Genomic DNA, 23,069 nt, shown 5'->3' with positions numbered 1-23,069 from the left:
AGCCACAACTTGTATTAAAAGCTTATACCAGACAGCCTGTGTTCATTATTTGAGAGAGTTACAGAACTGAAAAGGGATTAAACCAATAAAATATGCAGACATTAAACAGCCATCTTTAGAAATTTATCTAAAAACCTACAGTATTTTTAGAGAATGAGACAAGCTTTGTGACGAGCATGCTAGTGGTGGTATGGAGAAGAGAGAAGAATTGTATCTGTGAATCACATTATAGGATTACACTCTCTGCCACAAAACTCTGCAGGATAGGAAGAAAATACCATTACAAGATTATCTGAGATTCTCCAGGAGTCTTGCACATGAGCACATCCTACCTGGAAATAAGTTTCTTAGGAATCTGAGGACACGTCTCTTTTCTGTGAATATTTTCTTAAGCAACAAGAATAGCCAAAAAGTACAAAGGAAGAGCAAAACCAGATCACATGAACCAGGGGAAAACACGGAGCCCCGGGACAACGAGAGCTTCAGGGCTTCCCTAACTGCTCAGTATGTGAACCATGCCCGTGCCAATTTACAGCAGCTGAACATCCAGCCCTACCTACAAAGGTATGTATCCAAGGATGATCTATTCCAGCTTTAAAGCTAAAGAAAACAGATTACCCACCAGAAGAGATTGGTTTTGCTACTAATGTGTTTTGTGGGTGTAGGATACAGCACTCCCGGCTTCTGCCTTTACTTGTCATTTTGTGTGCATAGCAGCAGACCCAATTCTTTCCTGATGAGATAAAGCACTTCTGTGCTGCGCTCGTATTAAAGGCGAATTGTAAATGCAGGGTTATAATTTATTTATGTACATTAGAAACTAGCTAATTTGCACTAGTGACTAGATACCCTATTGGAGGTTTTCATGTTTTATGAATCAGTGAGCAAGCTAATGAACAAACAATTAAGGAGTGAACAAAGAAATGCACTTTGTTTGTTACTTTTAGTGAGCTCTAATAGTATATTATATTAGTGAATACATTTTGTTAAAGTGATGCAGTCTAGACAGTAACCCACACCGAGCGCTCAGATATTTCAGAAAAGCAGCGAAATGTCTGCGTGGCGTGCGATAATGAGAAGGCAGCGGGCGAGGCAGGGCTGCCAGGCTTCTGCTGTGCACACCGGCACCGGGTGCACCCAGCAGCGGTGGGCGAGAGCAACAGGCAGACCGGGAATTTCTGTCTGCTGAGATGAGCCGACGACTGAAAAGGAGACACGCTGTCTTGAAAGGTCCGGCTTTAAATCCTTAAATATAGCCGTGTGTCAGCAGCCGCGCAGCTGTTATTTGCATGGAGAAAATCAATGCGTTTGGGGAGGTGGAAATGCCTGCACTCGGCGCAGCGTGCTGCTTGCTGCCGGGGCACGTTTGGGGCTGCTGAGGCTGCTGCCGATGGGCGCATCGGTGGTGGGAGATGGATGGGGCTGCTCCATCTCCCACTACCCGTCCCCCCACGTGCCCACCCTCTGCACCCTGCCAGGAAGCGTGGCACGTCTGTGCCCCACCGTGCGCCCCCCGGCCAAAGCACGCTGCTTTCCGGTACGGGGTGGCAGCTCCAGGGCGGCTGGCGATGGGGCAGCCCCGTGCCACTGGCCCCGCTCTGCCACCAGCTCCCGAAATACCCCGTCTGTCCAGCCAGCAAGCCTGGCGGCCCCACTCAGTACCGCAGTCACAGCTCACGCTCTCTTTTTAGGGCGGCTATAAAGCTGGTAAACACTTGGACTCGTCTGACAAAACATTCAAGCAGGAGGAAATGGGGTGTGTGCAGAAGTGCTCCATTACATATTGTAATGGCAGACATTAATTCAACGTTAATAATACTTTGCACTTTTCAATCACATATTCTAAAACCCTTTAGATAGGTGGGGAAGCATTTGGATGATGATTACTGGGCAGAGCCCAAAGGTGTATTCTCCCCTTAGGCGTGAGGAGATGAAGTGACTTGTCAGAGTGGCAGCGCTGGGAAGAGAACCTACATCTACGCATTTCCAGACCTACATTCCCATCTAGTTGCCAGAAAGAGGAGTTAATTTAAATATTACCGTTCGCTGACCTACTTACAACACTACCATCAAAACTTGGAAGTGGTGATCAAGTCTACTCCCCTCCATACTTGGGCTTTTTTAGGATAACACTATCTTTGAAGTATGCCTTTCAGCTGCATTAAACAGACGGATCATTATTATTTGCTCCACTTTCTTAACGAGTCCCTGTTTGCCGCGATTCAGCCGCTGCAGAATTTGGATAGACTCTCACTCAGCCTCACAACCCTGAAAAACGCCTCTCTAGCACTGCAATTACTCGCTGTTATTATCAGTGTACGGCTGCAGTCACACCTTGCCCAACAGACGGCAGGACCTTAGGACAGCACCTGTGCAGAAAGACCAGGAACTTTGTGACCGTGCCTCTATCTGCTCCTCTCGGTCCTCTTCCCCTTGATTTTCTTTCTAAACAACTCTCTCCTTCCTCAGCCAGCCTATCTGCAGCACTTCTTGGGCTACTTTGTCACCTTTTATTGTCAGCCGTCCTCCCCTTCACGAAAACCCCAAACCCTTTCCTGCTTGCACGCAGAACTACAGGCAAAACCGAATGTCAACAACCACAGCATGCAATGTGAAAGGCGGATTCAAAACACGCCGTATCCTTCCCAGTGCCCAGCATCCTCTCTGCGCGGCCTTCCCCCTGCGGTTTCTGTGTCAGGGTTACTCAGCTCCGGTGCTGGGCATCCCGGGGCCAGCCGGGGCACTCCCCCGGGACGGGGAATGGTCCCATGGGGTTCAATCCCCTGCACCGGATCAAAAAGCTGACGGTGAAAACTGGAAGTAAGAGGGCAGAGGAAATGGTCAGTGCCGTGCCAGGCTCTGTGGGCCTGTCAGCGCTCCCGAAGTAGGTCACATCCTGCCGGGGGTAAATCACTGCTGATCGGCCCCGGCGGAGCGCCGCGGGGTGGCACGGTCACCCTGACCAGGCCGCCCGCAGGGCCATGCCACCCATGGGCAGCACGCGGCTGGATCCTGGCTTCGGCCGGGCCCGTTCCCTGCAGGGTGACTCCAGCACAGCGAGATGTCTTCCCCCAGACTCTGTGTTTGTCTTCCTGAGCCCGCCTGGGCCGCTGGGAGCCGTTAGACGTCCTCAGCCTCGCTGTAACCTCACTCTATACAAACTGTTTACAGACATTTTTATCGAGGTGCACCAGGTGTGGATGCGGTTACCAGCTTTGAGACTGTTTACCTCATCCTCCCTTCTGCATCACATTGTCACAGACTGTATGTAAAAATCAGATAACAATGGTACTTCGGTCACAGCCAGCTCAGCCTCTGCACACTCGGCTCACACATGCGCGGGGGGACGCGGTTCGTGTACAATCCTCGCAGCAAACCACACACGAGCTGGTGCAACCAAGTATCTGCCTTATCGCGTTTTTTGCTGAAGTAAATTACACTGAATTTTTTTTTTTTACCCCTTTCAAAGCTAATACACAAATGACAGGATGTTGTTGAAGGAAAATATGAGCTTTCATAAGCTATTATTATTAGCACATGCGCACCTCTCCGCCGCTTTGATCTTACTGTAGGTTCGTGTTTATTCCTCCTGACTCCATACCGGCTGAACTCAAACCCGATGTCTGTTCTGATAGAGATCACGAACAATTAAAGTTGGATTTGTTAGCCACAACATCGTGGAGCCAGAGCTACGGGATAACTGCAAGGGTGACATTCTGCCGAATACACTATATATAGTTTTCCCAAAGTCTCTCGGCTGTGACGAGGTGTTTGCTGTAAAACGGAAGGGTGGTAATGTGTACTGAATAAGCGCTCTTTGATATTTTGCATGTAAGTTAGAGCATGTTCAGGTTTTGTTTGCAGCGGAACTGTACTTCTTCCATTGTTTTCTGAGCAGAAAAAACACGAAGAAACAATGTTCAAAGAAGGCTGCCTTAAAAACAGTGTCACTTCGCTCAGGGATTCACAGCCATTTCAGCCGGTCAGTGACCAAAGTAAGTTTCTATATACTATTATATATGGTTTTTTTTACACCCCTGCTGGCAGCGTGGAGTTAACCCCACCGCAGAGACGTAACTCCCAGGCTGTCTCTCCGTCTGCCCTCGCGGGAATTGTTTGCTGAGTTCCAATCAATTACACGTCTGCAAACGCACTGAAGGCAGGAGAATTTTACAGACAATACTCAGGGCATAATTTGGTGATGAAGCACAGAGAGAAAGGCCAGCAATCAGACGCAAGCAAGTGGCTATCCTGTGAGCGAATACGACTGCATTATAAATTATGTGTATTCTCCCAGTCCCAGAGCCTCCAGTACCCGGCAGGGTTCAGTCGGGCGCGGTGCTGTACAGATACAGGACCAGAGACCACCTCTGGGACCGCTGCAGAGGTAGCTGAATACAGCCCATTTTTTAAGGGAAACGGAGGGAACGAGTTAAAGGGAATAATGTAACAGGGACAGGATAGGTGATTATATCCGCTGGCTTCACGCACAGTTAGACAATAATTTCAGTCTGCTCTCAGAGCTGAACCACTCTCTAACACAGCAACAGGCCACGAAGGCGGCACGTGGGGATGGAAGCCTCCAGTGGCTGGAGACCCACGCTGGGAGGGGGAACTTGTCCGTCTGTCCTTCCCTGCTTTTGCTGCTGCTGAACCCCAAAGGCCCAGTGAACGCCACCAGGTCTGGACAAGGGGGCCGGTGGCTGACAGCGCTGGCACAAGTCCACCGCAAAACCAGGTGCCGTTTGTGTTCAGGGGGGATGGAAGGCTGTGCCACCGCAGCAGCAGGAGGCTGGAAGGAGCTGTGTGAAAAACTGCACGTCAGGAAATAAAGGATGTTCTTGGTGAATGTTTCTGTTAAAATTCTGAACTGGTGACAAATGGTGCCTGTTCAGCAAATGCAATTAAAAACAAAATCAACACAGCACGAGCAGCTTTTGAAAAATGCCACTGAAGAAGAGAAGTTTGCAAAACTTGAAAAATTTCCTATCAGCCCCAAGGACCATGGAATGGGGAATGGGGAATGGCAGCAATCACAGGAGACAGAGGCTGCCAGCTCTGCTGAGTGATATTTACATCAGTGTCCTGCCAACAATACCATTACTGGATTATCAGGGCGGATTAAGCCTTTAGCCAATTACCCTGACTGGTAAATCGTAGATTGTCTAGACTTCTTCATGTTCAACAACATGCATAAAGTTTCCCTTTATCGCTACGCCATCACCCAGCGCTCCTGCGGGACGCATCCTGCACGGCGAGATGCAGGTGAGCAGTGCCTGCAGCTCTGGGTTGACTTAGTGTGGCCCTGCGCACAGACAGATTTATTTCAGACAGGATTCTCATAAATTCAGAACGACTTCCAAATTTCTTGACTAGGAGATCAAAGAGGCGAGCATTTGCTTCATGCCATCTGTGGAGCTGCTCGACAGGGCAACGCAGTCTGGTGGGGGGGGAGGAGAAGGGAAAAAAGAAAGTCTCGGAGATTATGCCCTCAAAAACAAGCTCAAATGCCACCCTCACATTAAAAAGCCCTGGTTGGCAGTAACAATTAATTTCTTAACTGAAACCCGCCCAACTGTGTCCAAGTGTTTTAATTTGCCTATTGCTACAATATGCAAGGGAGCTGGCAGTAATGGATTTGCAATTAAAACTAAAACTGGCAAAGAAATCGCAAAGCTGGCAAAAGAGCTAATCTGCAAGCCATGATCACAAGATTACAAAGTGTTTATGCACATGCTAATTACCCGAGCACATAGCTGAGAATGACTTGTAGGAGAGAAGACTGGGTTTGCGTGATCTCAGCCCCCGGATCCGGCCGGCCAGCCCAGCCAGCACCCTGCCTGCTTCCCGCACCTCTCGGCGAGCCACCGTCGGGGCTCTCCCAGCACACACTCGCATGGAAGCAGCGAGAGGGACGAGGGATGGGGAGGTTGGGTCCCCCCAGTGCCATCCCAGTACCACCGGGAGCCATCGCCTTGTCCTTAACCGCAGTACGGAGCCCTCAGTGTGAATGAGCACCATGTACAATACGTTTGCACCCAGTTATTCGCCGTCCTTGATTTCATCCTGCTGTCTCGTGGCTCTAGGAATAGTTATTCCCATCGGGCCCTGGAGATCGTTGGGTTTCACGGCACACGGCCCCACTGCAACACCAAGGGCAAATGTGCACGCACCGCCATAAGCGTGAAACCCTTACCAATTACCTGCCACAGAGCAGGCTGGAAAGGGGAGGAAAAAGACTTAACAGTGATCAAACGTCCGTGCAAATAGCTAATAACAGAATGTGACAATGGTCAGGGGCACCATGAAGAGCAATTTGGAATCACAGGAGAGAATTTCAAGGAGAAAAGAGAGTGGAAGAGTAGTCCCAGAATAAAAGGCTGCTGGGAAAACTGAGATTCTTTAATATATAGGATTAAGGATTGCCAGTATCCTCAGGGAGGAAATGCAAATAGGGTTCAGACCATTTTTTCCATAAAAATTAGGAAGGAGAAAGAATAGACTTTGAAGTTCAACATGTTAGTAAATGAAAGCAACAGCAAAGGAGACACAAAGAGAAAGCAAGCCCTGGACGCCTAGAATTATGTCTTAAACACTCGGTACTGAAAGACAGAACCTGAGGTGATGAGGAGGCTTCCCTTCATGCCATGCACAGATCCCAGAAAATCTGTAGATTAGAAACTGCCTGAGAAAAAAGTATTGCACAACAAAGGTAGGATGGAGTGCAGCATTCAAATGGGATTCTTTGAGCCTTATTCAGCGGGCCCGGGATGACGAGGCTGCGAGGAGCACGTGGATGAAGACCTCATGCATACGTCAGGCTGCTCCTGGATGCACAGAGCAAAGAGAGGATTTCTGGAGGTGCTCCTTGCTGTATGAAATGGTGGCTGGAGCTGGTGGGGAAGAAGGTGACAGCTAGTGGACTTCTATGGAGAAGTCAGAAATCCAACTAACACCTTTCCAGAGATTTGCAGACTCAGCTGAGCTGAAGGGGCTGATCATTGCTGGTAGCCTCATGAGAGCCAGACAGCTAGCTCGGGCTGCATGGAGGCGGTGAAAGAGGAGGACATTGTAAGGACACACAGCAATATTCATTGCTGGGTCCAGCAGAGGGATGGACGATCTTTGACCTCTCGGAGGCATCGGCCACCTTGTTTGGTTCTGGTAGCCAGCCAGCACGGGCAATTTGTGTTTGGTGGATGGTCTCTGCAGCCTGTGTACTTGTGTAAAGCAATTACGGAGCGAGTTCAGCCCATCGTTACTGGTGGCCATGGAATGCTATGTGTCAGGAAATGGCAACCGATCATCAGCGATGCAGATAAGCGTTCTGGAGTTAATGAGCGCTACAGAAGGGGTGATTCAAGGGAGAAGTGCTTCAAAACTGGGCTTGGAGATGGATTTATCCATCCCGAGCTGTAACACACGGCCAAGCAGTTAATGGTATACCCAGCTATTGGGGTGACTGAGTGAAATTCAGTAGTCAGAGACATAGAGGTGATACACCACAATAAAGAGGAGATGATATAATGTTGGTTCCTCCAGACCATAAGCTTTATGACTCTACAGCCGTTCCTTGTCCCAAGTGAGATGTGGACTCTAAGAGCTCAGAAATATAACAGAGCCATAAAGTTTTTTTTTTCTTTTTTTTTTCCTTAAAAGACATTTGGAATAATTTTTTCCTGACATCCCCAGGTTTGGCTGGCTGCTCTATACTTGCTAGCCAGCATCTAAGTCAGGTTCTGCTGCTGGGGTCTGTTCTGCCTTTCACAGGGAGAGACCCACGAACAACTGCTGCCTATTTAAAGTCATCTACAAACCAGTTTAATAAAAGCTGACTGCATCTGCTTCCATGTTATTAGTTCTGCCCCAAAACTCTGTTCCTGGCAACACAATGTTCCACGCTAATGAGCCAAATCTTCCCCTCCCATGGCAGCACTCCTAAACCTCCACACCATTCAGTTCACAAAGTTACCACCCTGTTTTCCCCTCGGGGGAGGGAAGGATTGCAGCTGCAGAGGGGGTTCTTCAAATAATATGAAGGCCAAAGATCTGTGGGAAAATCTGCTCTCAGACAAATAGCACTTGGGGGCATCTGCAGAGAGAACCAGCCCCTCTTTACTTCTGTCTGGGTCCCACGTCCTTCTGGCAGCAACGTTTTTTATGAACCACGCTGCCATTAATCCCCTGCCAGTTCATACACCCTACCATCCTCTGTGGGCAGACAGCGCAGAGTGGGAGATAATGCTGCAGGGAAGTGGTATTTATTTCAGCTGGATTTTGTGGCTTCATGGGAGAGTTTCTACTCAGGGCAGTTATTTCTCACCCGCTCCTCCTGCTAGAAGGAGGGATCCGGTGGAGGCTCCGGCGACTTTTCTCAGCTCCCCTTCCCGTGAATTTTCCCCCGTTTTTGCCACTTTTCCTCCACGCAGCACCGAGCTCGAGATAAACAGCAATTTGAGGTTATCGTTCTGTCTGCGATGCTCAGTGATGCTTCTCAGATTAAAGAGAAATCAGATAACCCTCATTACCTAACTGAAACTCACTGCTAGACTTCTATGGGGAACCAATAACATCTCAGAGCCAGGCTGGAGCTCCCTGCCCCGTCCCCCTGGAGCTGCGCGGGGCCAAAGTGCAGCACCCCTGACTTTGGGCTCCACGCACCCACACCTGCAGCCTCCAGCGAGGAAAGCCCCGGCTCAGACAGAGGCAGCACGGCTGCAGGCTTCAGTATTTTACAAAGGGATGTGCTAGCCACGCAGCCGGCCATACCCGATGGCACCCAGGTTGCCCGTGTTGCTAGAAGTTGGACTAAGTCATCCGAGAGCCTCCCCTGATGCTTGTAGTTGTTATAAACCTTTCTGCACCACATGCGACATCTGCCTGGAAAAGATTTCATTTGCTTCTGACTTTGCCTCAAGCCATTAACTGACAAACTGGCAGCTAACTACTGTTAACAAATGATTTCCTAGAGATTACTGTTTAAGTAAAAAAGGTTCCAAGATAAATAGACTCATGCTTCATGACAAGGAATTTGAATTATGCATCCAGGAGTTTGGTACATGTGTCCAAAAGCTATGCCGTGCAATCCTGGAGGTTGTTCTCATCAGCATATTGCAAGTGGGTAAATACGAAATGACATTTTGTTCTCGGCTTAGCAGCAGGGATTTGCACGGCATGTGCATGAGAGACAACACGTTGGACCATCCAGTCATCACTCCCACCAACCAATGTCACTCCATGAAATTACTGTTTAGGCTAAAAAAGTGATTTGTTTCCGAAGTGAGAAAACATGCCAATCGCCTCGAAGGAGTTGTGGTTTTAGGGCCACCTGCAACTTGCTGAAAGATTATGAAATTGCAATTTGTTTAATATCTTAAAGTAAATGGTCTAATGAGCAGTGCAGCTTACTTTTTTTTTGGCTAGCCTTTCTCCAATCGCTTCTGAAACAGCTCCTATCACAGTAGCCAGCGATGGGTTGGGTTTTGTGTTTTTTTTCTGTTGTTTTGTTTTTGTTTTTCTGTATCGACACGGCTTTCGCTGCAGTGCTCTGCGAACCCTTCTCACGCATGCAACGATAAAGCTTCAAAATGCTCCTGGGGGAAACTGAGTCACAGACAAAGAGCTGCTGGGGGACCCGGAGCAGAAGCTGGGATAAAACCGCGCTTCCTCAGTCGCAGCCCTGCACGCAGGTACAAGACTATCCGGTTCCTCTGCTATAAAACTTGGTAACATGCCTCACTTCTTACCTGATTTTGAGAACATCCTGTGTTAACACATAAACAACTTGTGTTACTAATGTCTGTTTATTTGGCTATTTACGCGGCACCTGGTGCTCTCCAGTAACAGGATCGCTGGGCGCCGTATCAAACAAACTCCCAGGGCGCAGGCAGGGGGGAGGCAGCTCCCACCCACGGCAGCAGCAACGCACCCGCCGGGAGAGACCAAGATTTAAAAAAAAATAAAATAAAAAAAAATGGGCGAACAGTGATGCTTTTGGAAAGATGTGCTCATCTTTCATAGATTCACACATACAGCACTGCAGCCTGCCTTATCCCCCAGCATGGATTTACATGTAGATGCATACACCAGATCAGTAAGTATAGCATATTATAATTTGAAAATATTATTATTTTTTGGAATTGAAAATAGTTATTTTTGCAAAGTTTAAATGTATGTTATGTAGTTATATACCATTTTCAGTTAGTGCCAACATCCAAGCAACTGGCACTAATAATAGCAGGTAATTTGCTGTCCTCTTGAGTGAAGAAATGAATTTTTCTCTACAACAATCCTTCTGTTCGAGCGCTGCTAAGAATCTCAGAGCTCCAGCCTAGCCGCGTGCATTTATCGTCTTTAACTGAATTCTGCTCCTAGCAGGAAAAGCCCAGAGTCCATCAAAATAGTTGAAAACCTACGCTATCAGATATAACCCTGGTTTCAGCCCTCAGATTAGTTATGGAAAATACAAAAGGGCTTAGGCATGATGTAAACTTCAAGGTCAAAGTGTTCAGAACTTTTTGGGGCTCTTTCCAAGTATCTGTTGCCTCTATGCCAACACGTGAGCCAAAATTTCTTAGCACTTAGTTGGAAAGATATCCTTAAAGTACTACTGATTGTATTTAGACATGAATGCATTTATTCTATGATGTTTGAAAGAATTAAAGTCATTTTCTCGTTGAGGTGTTCCCGTATCCCCATATCCAGCTGTTTTAGGGAGCTAAGCTGGCAAGAGCAAGCATATTTCTGTGATGCTGATTTACAGCATGCGATGCTTCAAAGTTACCAACAGCCTGCAAGAATTCAACAGATGGATGTGAAAACTTGAGAGAAGGCTTCCACTGGAGAAGGACTGCAGAGCTGGACAGGGGACAAGAGCTGCCCTTTAAGTTAAAACAACTTGGAGAGTGACTGCAACTCTCACAGTGAATCAGTTTGAGTTGTATTTCTTGAAGAGTTTGTGTACTGCCCCATTAGAACCACAGCTACATCTGATTTGAATGAAACTTCAGACTTAATGATTTTCCTGCCAGCTATTTATGAAGCAATGCAATTTTCCTGAACACCCTATTATTTCATTCAATATTGCCAAAGATTTTACTCCAATTCCAAAAGCAAACTTATTTTGAAGAAATAAACTGTTTCCAGTTGGCTTTAGAGGGGCCACACACTTAAAACCTTGGACAGGCTTAAGCCACAACCTTCAGACATCCAAGCGTTTGAAGATGCATGGCTCCAGCATCCCCATCTCTGCTTATAAAAGAAAAATGCAAACAGAGATCAGCGCTGAAGATTCAAACAGTTTTCAGAAAGCTAACCCTATAGTAATGATTTCAAACAAATAACAAGCTAAAAACAAAACACGGCAGCAATAAAATAAAATATGATGAGCTCTTCAAAAAGATCTTGACTGATATCAATTGGCATGACTCTGTTGTCTGTCCCAGAGCTACGGCAGTTTATACCAGCCAGGGCTTTGCTGCAAACACACCAAAGGCAGGAGGCTATATCCTTTCATATTTCAAAACAAAAGCCAAATTCTGATTGCTGGGACGAGGAAGAAATTTCTGTTGTGGATACATTGCTGTATAATTACTGCAGATCTCATTTACTTTCTTTTGAATACCAAAGCAGATACAAAGGCCGGGTAGATGTGGCAGCACCTCATGCTATCATCTAATGCTCCAGGTTTACATTTTGACAGTTAGCCTTCCAAATGCTAGGGATGTGTGGGTTTATTGAAGGAAAAAGAAAATATTTCCATTGATAGCAGATAGGGAAATACAACTGATACTGTCAACCGCTGGCAAACTGACAGCAAGGAAAGAGTTTCGTGCAAAAGAGAGAATCATTTACCAATTTTCTCAATAAAATAAAGTTTAGAAGTACATGGATAAGATCAGAAAGGAACACCACTGGCCAAAAGACTATTCATGGGACCAGAACGTGGAAAATTCCACAAAGCACAAATGTTGCTAAGAATATTCAAAAGTCAAAGCTTTCTGTGGGTGTGCATGCATAGAGATGTCAACACAACTATTTCATGATCACCGAAATTGCTACTAGCCTGCATCCTCTCTGAATGGCTATTTTTAGGAGCCAGCCTTTCATGTGGTATAATGATGTGGATTTTACAAGAGCATTTATAATGTGTTTCATATGGCGCGCAGTCCTGGAGAAATTGCTTTGTATCAGAGAAAGTTAAACAGAAAGGTTTTTTTTCTTTTTTTTTTTTCTCCCCTCTTATTTTATATTATTACTTCAGTTTTGGATTTAAGGTTAATATGCATATTTTTAATTCTCCTGTGCGACAGCATTGGCTGTCCAACACTGCGCATCAGTGACAGACTGCACGATGCGCTCCCACGAGCGTCACCTGGACTTCTAAATCCCTGCATCACCTCAGATGGTCGGATTTCAAAGATCGCAGTGCCACACTGTGTAAGTTATAGCAGGAAGTCAGAGTTCAAAGGCCAAACTTCAACCTGGGTTATGCTGGTGTCAGGGGTTGTACAGTCTCCCACGCTGGAATCAGCCTTTCTTCTTTAAGGGCAAAGTCATACAAAGCGAAATTTTTAGAAGACGACGGCTCCTCCTCACTGCCTACCCCAGCTCCTGCGACATGACAGCGTGTGCCAGCAATTCCAGGGAAGCAACACGTAATGCAAACCAAATTGTCAGCCCGCCCGTGCTAAGAACAACAAATTTTCATGTGGTAGACCTTAAGAGGGTTTATTTCCGAAACATAAAGGCAATCTCCTGGGTGCCATCTTTTCAGTGTTCAAATACAAGTTCCGCATTTATGATCCTTTCTGAGCATATTTCTGGGAAGACTATCTCCGAAGCAAGTGTTTATAATTTTACCCCCTTCGTGCTGAGTCAAGCACGCTTTATGATCCTTTCATAAGGATCGCTTTCGCGTTTTCTCTTTGTGTAAGTCACATCAGAGGAGAACCTCTATTTACGCTCGTGGATGCTGCTCCTCAGAGCAAACCACAGCAGAAAACAAGTTCAACATATAGCATAGAAGTGGAATCACTCTAAAAAAGTCTTTTTTGGTCAGTCCATGATTGCGGCATAGCTCTTGAAGACAGATGTGTACTTTGTATATTATGGCTCCCAATTCTCCATGGAACAAAGGAGACACTGTTGAGACTTCTTTTTTTTTGCCTATCATTCAATCAAATGTAAAGTTGTTATAACCGGAGGCGAAAAGTGCTCTAGATTCTAGCATCCAGCTTTACTTTGGTTTCGAAAACTTCCCACAGCATTGTTGACTTTATTGTTTTGTTTAACAAAATACTAATTTGGGGACCCCGTGAAAAACAATGAGCCAGATTCTTTTTGCTGCAGCTGAGCTGTGTTTAGCGCCGAGGCAGTGGAGGTTTGGAGCCACTGCAGTGGCCTCCTGCCCAGAGCCTCCGGCCAGCGGGATGCTCCGGGTCGGCACCGCTCCTCCTGCCGGGCTTTGCCAACCCTCCTCATCGTCAGCCCTGACCAAACGGCCCACTTTCTCCATGAAACCACTTCACAGAGACAGCCGTGCCAGCACAGCCCTTCATAACTTTGGGGAGGGTCATAATTTATAAACACCCAGGGGCAAGAATTGGAGAAAAGGGCCAGAGGACAGAGCGGTGAAAACGCTGCTGCGCAGGGAGGCCCTCGCGAAGGGGAGAGCTGCTCGCCCAAGATCGTTTGGAGGTGACCGAGAAAAAGATCCTGCTGTAATCAAGACTCGGAGGCACATGGTGTTGCAATCACTTCCTTTAAGAAATCAAGTAGGTGGGTTTGTGAGCCAGCAGCATGTGCTGAAGCGGCAACCCTAGGGACAGGACGAGGCCCTCGGCTCACACGAGCAGAGGCTTCGGTGGGGACGTCGCCAGCTCCCGGCATGGCCAGGCTGGGCCGAGGGGACGTTGATCATCCATGCCAAGAGACTCTCACCCTGCTCGGGAGCAGGCCGGAGCCTTGCCCTCGTGGGCAGGCCGCTGGACCAGGCAGCAATGGGCGCGAGGTCGTCACTGAATCAGCCGGATGAAAGCTGGGAAGTAGGAAGCGCACGGCTCCGTATCCTGTTACCAGCCCTCTGAGTCACCTAGGCCTCCTACCCAACCTTCGCTTCAGCCTCCAGACACAGAGATTAGTGAGCAAGTATCATGTTGTGCGTATTTTTAAAGGCACGTTTGGAAGAATAGCACATGAAAGGGCCTGTGCGGGGGTATTCACACCTCCCAGCTTGGCAGCAAGGGAGGATTTTGTCAGGCTGAGGAGCACTCCCTGGCTCCGCAGAGCCCAGGAAGCGACGTGGACCTGCTCTCCCATTTCTGAGCCCTCCGCCCACTGTTGGTAAACGATGAGGTAAGAGCACATACACATCAGACCGGGAGAGATGCTGATGCTAGCTATCTCCTGGCACCAGCTGCAGGGGGCTGGAGTGGCAAAGGCATGGGGAAACAAGGAAAAGCAGCGGCAGCGCCTGAGAGGAGAGGCAGTGGGCAGCCCCTGGGATTGTGCAAAGCGTTTTAGGGCTGGGATGAGAGAGGAGCCGCGGCTCCCGCAGTGGCCATGCCCTCTCCTAAAGGTCTGCGCCGAGGACTGAGGCAGTCCCTCTTCAGACTGACGGGAGAAGACAATCCCTGAGGACTTCATGAGGAATCCGTGAGGCACATATGGTACAGGGGATTTCAGCAGCTGAACGGCAGCCTGTGCCAGCCCACCATTCCCCCACACCTGCCTGGTCCAGCACAGCCTCCCCACGAGCATCCCTCTGGGACCATGCTGAGCCAGGTCCTTCCTTTACCTTCCCAATAGCGAATTAGCGAGGGGGCTCAAAGGCCAAACCACATGAAATGAACGCTAAATTTGGTCTCGCTAAGTCACATGGGGACAAAGGGCAGACAGAGCAGTGCAGGCGTGAAGTTAATGGCAAGTCATAAGACATTCCCTCAAAACTGTGGGTATTTCTCAGCTCTTGACTGTGCTCTGCCACTGACTGCCATGACATGCACACAGACATACAGACCGGAGCAGATTGCAATCTTAGGTGTGCAGCCCACACCACCCGTACCCCGAAAACCTGCTGCACTTGCAGATCACACTGCAGATAGAGAGGGATGCAATCTGCAGCGAGGATCTGGCCCTCACAGATGATCCGCGAGAGCAGCCAGCGTCATCCCTGCGGACCCAGCAACATCTGGCTCAGCCATGGAAGCGCCCGCGTGCTTTCTCAGACGGGTACCTCGGAACAACAAATGCCAGCAAACCCGACCATACGGATTTGTCAGAGTTTCCACCGAGCACAGGAATTGAATGGTGCCTGCAGACTTATTGCAATGAGCTGACTGCAGGCTGGTGCGACACACGTCCTCCGGTGCTTCCCGAGCTCCTCGCCCCCTCCTGCTGCTCCCGTTTGCTCGGTTAGAGCCTGGGATACCAGGCTGAGCAGCTCTCGCCTTTCATCTCGGACGCGCCGTGTGCCACTAACCCCCCAAATCCCTTTGTTCTTCCCAGTTAAAATTTCAAAAATATTAATCATTAACATGGATGAGCTTTGGGAGTTCGGGTTTATGCTATGTTTTGTTTTTCTCTCCAAATTCTCCACCGGTTGAGCTAATAACGTCTCACAAACTGCAACAGTTGGGAGCTCGGAACAGTGCCTTTCCCATGCATAATGTCACAGCAGCTCCCCGCCACTGACCGCCCCGTGCCGGGGCAGCCAGCTCCAAGAGAGCCTGGGCAGGAATGCCAAGAGAAGAGCAGATATGGTTGAACCGTCTAAATCACGTGCGCAGGCAAGGATTTACATAGAACTTGGTCTTCTTTCCCTGTGACATATTTCTTTCTCCTTTTTTCATTCCAAAAAAAAAAAAAACCTTTAAAAATAAGGTTATATTAGACCACACACATGCAGTGCTGTATCATGTCACTGCTTCTTAAGCAGAACTCTCTAATTTATTTCAAAGGGAAGTTCTGTTTCAAAATTGAGGGTGTGATATGAACTCAGAAATTAACACAAGAATTTTCCTTGGGGGGAACCGAGGCTGAATCAGACATGCAATAAATGACCTCGGAAGCCCTGTGTCTTGGTACATCCACCTATCCAGCATTACGCTTTAATATAAAAAAATACGCTTTTCACCACTATCCTGTTTGAAGCTAGGTGGAAGAGCTGGGAGAAGTGGATTTGTTTTGGTCAGGAGGGAACAAATCAGTCATCTGCCTGTGCCAGGACGTCCATCACTGGGCACTGTGCTCCCAGTGCTTTCTGCCAGGACTGTAACAGCCTGCGGGGACAGGGCACTGTCCTGGGGGGGTCCTACAGTGCAAGCCCTGCCACCAGAGAACCCACCTGGGACGCCGCTGGTGATGTTGCTGTCGCACTGCAGCGGGCACTGCTGGTGTCGCACCAAGCTAGCGCTCGCCTGCAGCCGATCCCAGCACACCTGGAGAGGGACGCGGCAGCCCCCGCGCAGGGACAAACCCCTGCATAGAGACTCTGGGGAGTTTTGATGCTGGTTTCAACAGGATCAGAACCTCACACGGTAAAAGTAACGCTAAAATACTGCTCTGATAGCATGAGCTAGGACAGAAAGACCTCTATGCAGACACTGAGCTGCAGATTTCTTTTGTCCCCCACCTGCTGCGGGGACAACAGCCTCCTGCTGCGGGATGGAGCAGACCTGGATGAAACCAGAAGCTGTGTCCCAGCGCCCAGCTCACACTGCTCCGGCTTCTGTCCTGTCCCCTGGGACTGATCCTCTCCTGCCAACCACTGAGGGAAACTTTCAGCCTCAGCTTTTTGACCTCGTGATGCACGTTTGGGACCTGTGGCCCCAGGCCAGCAGTAAGCACGCTTTCATCTCGCCCTGCCCAAGGGGACAGCTCAAACCCACTGCGTGAAGACCGAGCTCAAGGAGCCAGGTGGACCTCGGGAACATCTGCGTTATTTCCTGGGCCTGACGTCTCATTTTGGGGCTTTAAATGTGCAGAGCTTGGGAGCGTACCACCACCCTTTGGCTCCTACGTGAGCTCTAGTTAGCTTAATAGCTAAGAAAATTAGGTAGGGTCCTAATTTTCCAAGGAAATAGATGCTCTTGGACCTCTGTTTCTCACACAAGAACAGGACAAAGTCCAGTGCCTCAGTTTTTTTATACAAAACACTTATGTTCTGCCTTCCCACACCCCACGAGCTGCCTAAACACAGGAGGGGTGCAGCAGAGGAGGGAACGGCACAAGCCCCATTTGGTCACATTTCCCTGCTCCAGGGGCTCTCCCACCACGTCCCTACATACGGGACAGCGCTGCTCATCCCCGACTTCACAAACCTATTTACAAAAGGAACTTATAAGCGCTCCTTCTAAAATTTAACTACCACATGGTACAAGATATAACAATGTTCAGAAAACCCCCTCAGGTCTAAACTCAATTATACAACTGTAGCAAGAAAAATATTTTAATCTGATCAAAGTGTTAACATGTTTGACCATGTCTGACCTCTAATGTTTGTAACCACCTAAAAGGCTGATGTTCTTACTAAGGATGTACCTTAATTTGATTTAAAGTCATTTGTACTATTTAAAAAAGGATATAGTTTTATGATCTTACATTTCATTTAGAAAAGCAGTTCCTCAACGTGTTAATATTCTTTGGAAGTTTCTTGCAGATTTTTTAACCTGCAAATCCTACATATTCTGCTCTGGAAAAAGCTGGACTTTTTCAGGAGAGACGAAGCAGACTCATGCCACGCGCATGTGACAACCGGGAGCCGGCTGAGGAACGGCTCGCTTGGTGCCTTGCAAAATGCCAGGATTTCAGACACGTGCACGGGCCGCACAGAGATGCTCTCGACCCATTTCGCCCAGAAGTGCCCATCCTGGAGCAACCAGCCCAGGGGCATCCCCAGCCCGCTCCCAAAACGCAGGGAGCCTGGGCTCGCTCCGCTGCTTCGTCCCCAGCTCCAGGAGCACCCGGCCACCACCTGCCATCCGTCCTCCTGCCTCTCTGCCAGCTCTGCTGCTCCTCCAGGATACTCAAATCAGTGCTGAAGTCGGCGCCAATCCAGCCGAAGTGCCCTGGGAAGGTGCTTGCCACCGCCAGCAGCACTGAGCTGCTGCCTGCTGCAGGCTGGCTCTCGCCACATCCTGCTGCTCGGTGGGGGCTCAGCACATCAGCTGCTGCTGCCAGGTACCTGGCCACACTCGGAGCATCATTCGGGAGCGGCAACAGCACGTGTAAATAACCCAGGTGGGTGTGCGTTGATAAAAGACACAGTTTGGGCTGCGGGGACTGAGGGAGCCCGGCAGGACGCTGGGGCGAGCACCGCCGGGGCAGGGCAGCAGGCAGCAGGCTACAACCACCCCGAGGGAAACAAAGCTGAAGCGATGCTGCTGAACAAATAAATACGAGAAAGAGCAGAAGCAGCTCTGCGGCGACACCGGTAGCGACACACCCGCCCGGGCAGCGCACCGGGCCGGCCCCAGCACCGCTGGCAGCGCCCCGCAGCAGGATCGTGGTTTGGTGGTGCGCGGCTGGGGGGCTCAGCCCCGAACCTCGCTGCCAACTGCCCTTCGTCTTTAGGGCAGGTGTACTGTCCTTGTCAGGCAGTTACGTGCAAAGCCAGGACAGCTTACAAAAGCGCCTTTTTTAAAAAAAATTTTTGGTTTTTGAGGATTCTGAAATTAATCCTAGCTGCAAACAACTGTTTCCAGGAAGCCCCGTCAAGCAAAATACCTCCACCACGCATGACTGTGATACATAATCCCATCTACTCACACAGCCCTCCCCTCCAACTCGTGCTAAAATGTTGATTAAACACACTTTTATGGCTGGTTAAGTATCTGAAATCTTTGGTCACAGATCTGACCTCCTCAATTACTGGAAGCAGCCACCAGATTACAGCTCGCATTTTATGTAATGCACATGGTAGCAATAAATCTATACGAGAGCAATACATAATTTAGCAACAATAACCTTTACACAGTCAATATAAACACAGGACAAAATTGCTCAGAAAGATATATTGGCATAACTACTACACAAACCCCTAAAATCAAAGGAAAGACCAGCTTTCAGATATGGGAAGATTTCTTCCCTTAACGTTTGGTAACAGATTTTTAGCTGAAAACATTGAATCAGCTTTTTAAGACATGTAACATATAAAAGACTGCAGGATCTGAACAGACCTAGGTAAAACTCACTACGGCTGTGAATGATTTTTGTGGCTCCTGAGGGGACAGGAATCATTCCCTCTCTGCTATTCATTTTTCTCCTCTTCGAGTTCTGCACAGTCTATTTACAGCTATCTGTTGCTCTGACAATAACTTGTATTTATTTATTTTTAACATTATCAAGGGGAATGGCGATTCACAAGCCACAATCTGCTTTTCAGCATAATAACTAATAAATAGGCTATTGCACTTTGGTGCCCGTCTAGTAAGGGTTTAAGATTAAAAGAAATATTCCACTATAACAAATAGTTGCTGGGCTAACGTAATTTTGAACTTATCCAGATTCTATACAAGGGAGCAAATTAAACGCATTTCAGTAAGACAATTTCTATATCACCATTTACAATTTATCAGAAAGAGAGCAGCTTTATATTTTAGAGGGGCGAGGGGGATACCTGGAGGAAGCGACACGAGGTGGGAAGCAACAGACGAGACGCTTATTCTGATTACAACAACGCCCTGCCTTGCAAACACACCTTTTCTTGCTGTAAACTGAAAAAAGGCTTCAAAATTCAGAGAGCTCCTCCATACCTGCCCCCCGACCTCAGCAGTTATGACAGTGACGGCAGGGAGATGGGCTCCCCCCTAACAGAGCAGGGCTCTGCTGGGCATGGTGGGGCTGCTGGAGGGACCTGTCCCCTCCTGCCTGCGGGAGCAGTCGGCACCGATTCCCACAAAAAACATTTTATCACACCTCAAGGATTGTTTCATACCCCACGATCCGTCAATTTTTCACGACGCCAGCTTAACATCCTACCCCTCCAGTGAACAAACAACTGAAAACTGAACTGCTTACGCTAAGGAGGGCATTACATATTCTTTTAAACCTTATTCCTTTAAAGGTTAAAAACTAAAACTGAAATACGCTGAATGCTGCTCAGTTCTCATTAACCGACTGCAAATGTCTGAAATGAATGCAGCGATGCCAGCTCCCCTGGAGCGACACGAGCTCAGTATCTGCTGCGATGTCACCAAATTCTTTTCTGAAGTTCTGATAGAGATGGCGATGGGTAGAGACAGCTTTTCTACAGAAGCCTTTAGTTCAATTATTCATACAGCGAAACTTATTATAAACATCAAAATACGCAGAGTTACTAACTGATCTGACCTGAAAGGGAAAAACTTTGTAGGAAGAAGACTGGAATAGCCCTCCAGCAGCATTAAGCTCTTTCCGAAAAGCCTCTATGGCCCTTTTAGAAGACTAAGACCCACTTTCTGGGCCATCATCCACAACAGAGCCCTAACCAAAGGCAGGCCAAAACCTGGCCATATTACAAGCAGATACGCCAAACTAAAGTTAAACCGTGGGACGTGTCCCTGAACACAAACACCAGAAGCTGCTCGCCTCCAGACCCAGAGAAAGGAAGGGGCATTTTTACATCAGATCTTAGGGTTTGACTGCTGGAAGAGCAAAAGGTGCACCTAGAAGAGGAGACGTGAAAAGAAGCTCCTCCAGCGGATTTGGAGAGAAGCAGCGCTGCCCGCCAAGCACCGCTGCCCCTTCCCACTCCTTCCTTCAGCTCGGACAGGACAGCGCCCGGGCATTTACAAACTCAGATGCATTTTGTCAGGAAAAACAGCACACAGAGGTGCCCGCACGGTACCCGCGGCACACTTTGGTTTGAGAGGCCACCAAACTTCTGGGTAAGGAGAGGATGAACTCACCAGCGGTGACATAGATCCATTTGGCAGATAAGGGTCTGAGAGCATTAGGAAAGGGTAGCCAGAATACGCGGATCCTTTATACATCCCTGGGTCCTGGTGCTTCATACCTGACAAAATTAAAGTTCCCCGTCAAGGTTTGCCTTCCAACAGGTGACTTCTGCCTGCCGGGGGAGCCCATGGAGGTGATGGATTATTTGGGGAGCCTTTCTGCCCCACGGCCCCAAGAGAGGGGACCGAGGGCAGCTCTCCAGGGGGGCATCCCCAAACCTCCCCACCCTGCCAGGGGGTCGTGGGGCCGGGGGGGATGTCCCAGGGGAGCCCGGGGGGGTGCGGGGACGGGGGGATCGCCGCCACTAACCATCTTCCATGTGGTCCGGGAGCTTCTCCTGATAAACCCTCTGCGGATCCTGCACACGCCTGATGGCCTGCACGGGGAGGAGAGAGAAAAGCAGAGCGGGGGGTGGCGGGGGGGGGGGGTGCGGGCCGGCCGGGGGCCGAGCTGGGGGGGGTTGGGGGGGGGGGGGGCCCGGCTCACCTCGGGGTCTGCGGCGGCGGCCGGGCTGCCGCTGCCCTCGGACTCGTTCACCAGCGAGGACTTGAGGTCGGCCAGGTCGCGCTCGGTGAAGGCGTTCTCGGGGATCTTCTCCTCCTGCTCGCCCTCGTCCTTGAAGGCCAGCATCTCGTCGGTGGCCCCCAGGTCGTCCCCGCCGCCGCTGCCCAGCTGCGGCATTTTCCTCCCTCCCGAGCCGAGCCGAGCCGCGGCTGTCCCGGCGAGGGCTGATCTGCGCCGCCCGGACCGAGCCCTCGCGGCTTTTCCTATTCGTTTTCCTCTCCCTCAGTTCTTATTATTATTTTCCTCTTGAAGAAGACCTCGCTCCCTCTTAAAAATTCTCTTTTAAAAGTTTTTTTTTTTTTTAAATTTCCTCCTTAACTTCTAAACTTTTTCCTTCTTTTTTTTTTGCTTCCTTTTCCAAATTCCCTTCGAATTCCTTCTAAAAAAAAAAAAAAAATTTCTTTTCCTTTCTTAAATCTTTCTCCTTCCCCCCCCCCCCCCCCACACACTTTTCCCTCCCTCTCCCGGCGGGGGGCTCGGCAGGCTGCGGGCAGGCGTCGCAGGGATGCCGGGCTCGGCGGGGCGCCCCCCCCCCCACCCCACCCCGCGAAGGGCGGCGGCCGCCCCCCACCCGCCCCCCCCCCGAGCCGAGCCCCGCAGAAGTTCCCCCGGGAGCGGCGGGCGGGCAGCGGCACGGAGCGCCCGGTGCCTGTGTGCGAGCGCGGCGGCGCGGCGGCCAAGGGCTGCCGACATCAAAGCGGCCGCCGGGTGATTGGCAGCGCCGGGGAGGGGCCGGGGGCGGGCGCACACGCGCACCCGTGCGCGCGCCCCCCCCCCCTCCGCCCGCGCGCGTGCCCGCGCGCGCATCCCCGCGGGGTGCCGGTCTTAAAGGGGCAGCGAGCGCGGCTCCGAGGGGAGAACCCCCCCCCCGCCCCTCTCTTCCTACCCTCGGCTGCGGGAGGGGTGCGGGGGGGGGGGGCGGCTCGGGTTTGTGCGGGTTCCTCTGCGCGCACACGTGTGCGCACACGGGTCTTGCTCGCCCGGCGGTGCGCGAGCTTGTGCCCACGCGTCGGTGCGCGCACCTGTGCGCGCCCGCCTCTGGACACGCGCATGCACATCTGGGCACGCGCACGTGCACACGCACATCTGGACACGCGCATGCACATCTGGGCACACGCACGTGCACACGCATCTGGACACGCGCACGTGCACACGCACATCTGGACACGCGCACGCACATCTGGGCACACGCACGTGCACACGCATCTGGACACGCGCACGTGCACACGCACATCTGGACACGCGCATGCACATCTGGGCACACGCACGTGCACACGCATCTGGGCACACGCACGTGCACACGCACATCTGGACACATGCATGTGCACGCGCACATGCACACCTGGACACACGCATGTGCACACGCATCTGGGCACACGCACGTGCACACGCACATCTGGACACGCGCACGCGCATCTGGGCACGCGCACGTGCACACGCATCTGGGCACGCGCACGTGCACACGCACATCTGGACACCCGCACGCGCACACGCACATCTCCACGCACACCCTCGTGCCCGCATCTGCCCGCGCCACTCCGCCCGCGCGCTTGTGCACGCGCCGTGCT

At 50.1% G+C, this 23,069-nt stretch overlaps 1 protein-coding gene across 5 annotated transcripts in view; it reads right to left on the bottom strand.

The window, feature by feature from the left end:
• Window positions 1-22,027, bottom strand: part of TCF7 (transcription factor 7) — a 70,628-nt gene extending 48,601 nt beyond the window's left edge. For 3 of the 5 annotated variants that reach the window (XM_083798918.1, XM_083798921.1, XM_083798920.1), the window contains exons 1-3: window positions 21,424-22,025; window positions 21,247-21,313; window positions 20,889-20,995 (exon numbers count right to left, since the gene is read on the bottom strand). In XM_083798918.1, coding sequence (XP_083655044.1) covers window positions 20,889-20,995; window positions 21,247-21,313; window positions 21,424-21,618 — 369 coding nt within the window. In that variant the 5' untranslated portion in view covers window positions 21,619-22,025. Of the gene's footprint in view, window positions 1-20,888; window positions 20,996-21,246; window positions 21,314-21,423 lie in introns of all 5 variants that reach the window. The other 2 variants (XM_083798922.1, XM_083798919.1) reach the window with 2 other exon arrangements.
• Window positions 22,028-23,069: the final 1,042 nt, after the last annotated feature.

This window comes from Anser anser (assembly GCF_964211835.1).
Source record: "Anser anser genome assembly, chromosome: 14".
Taxonomy (NCBI): domain Eukaryota; kingdom Metazoa; phylum Chordata; class Aves; order Anseriformes; family Anatidae; genus Anser; species Anser anser.
The sequence above is the reverse complement of the archived record's forward strand: the minus strand, read 5'-3'. Positions and strand labels throughout refer to the sequence as shown.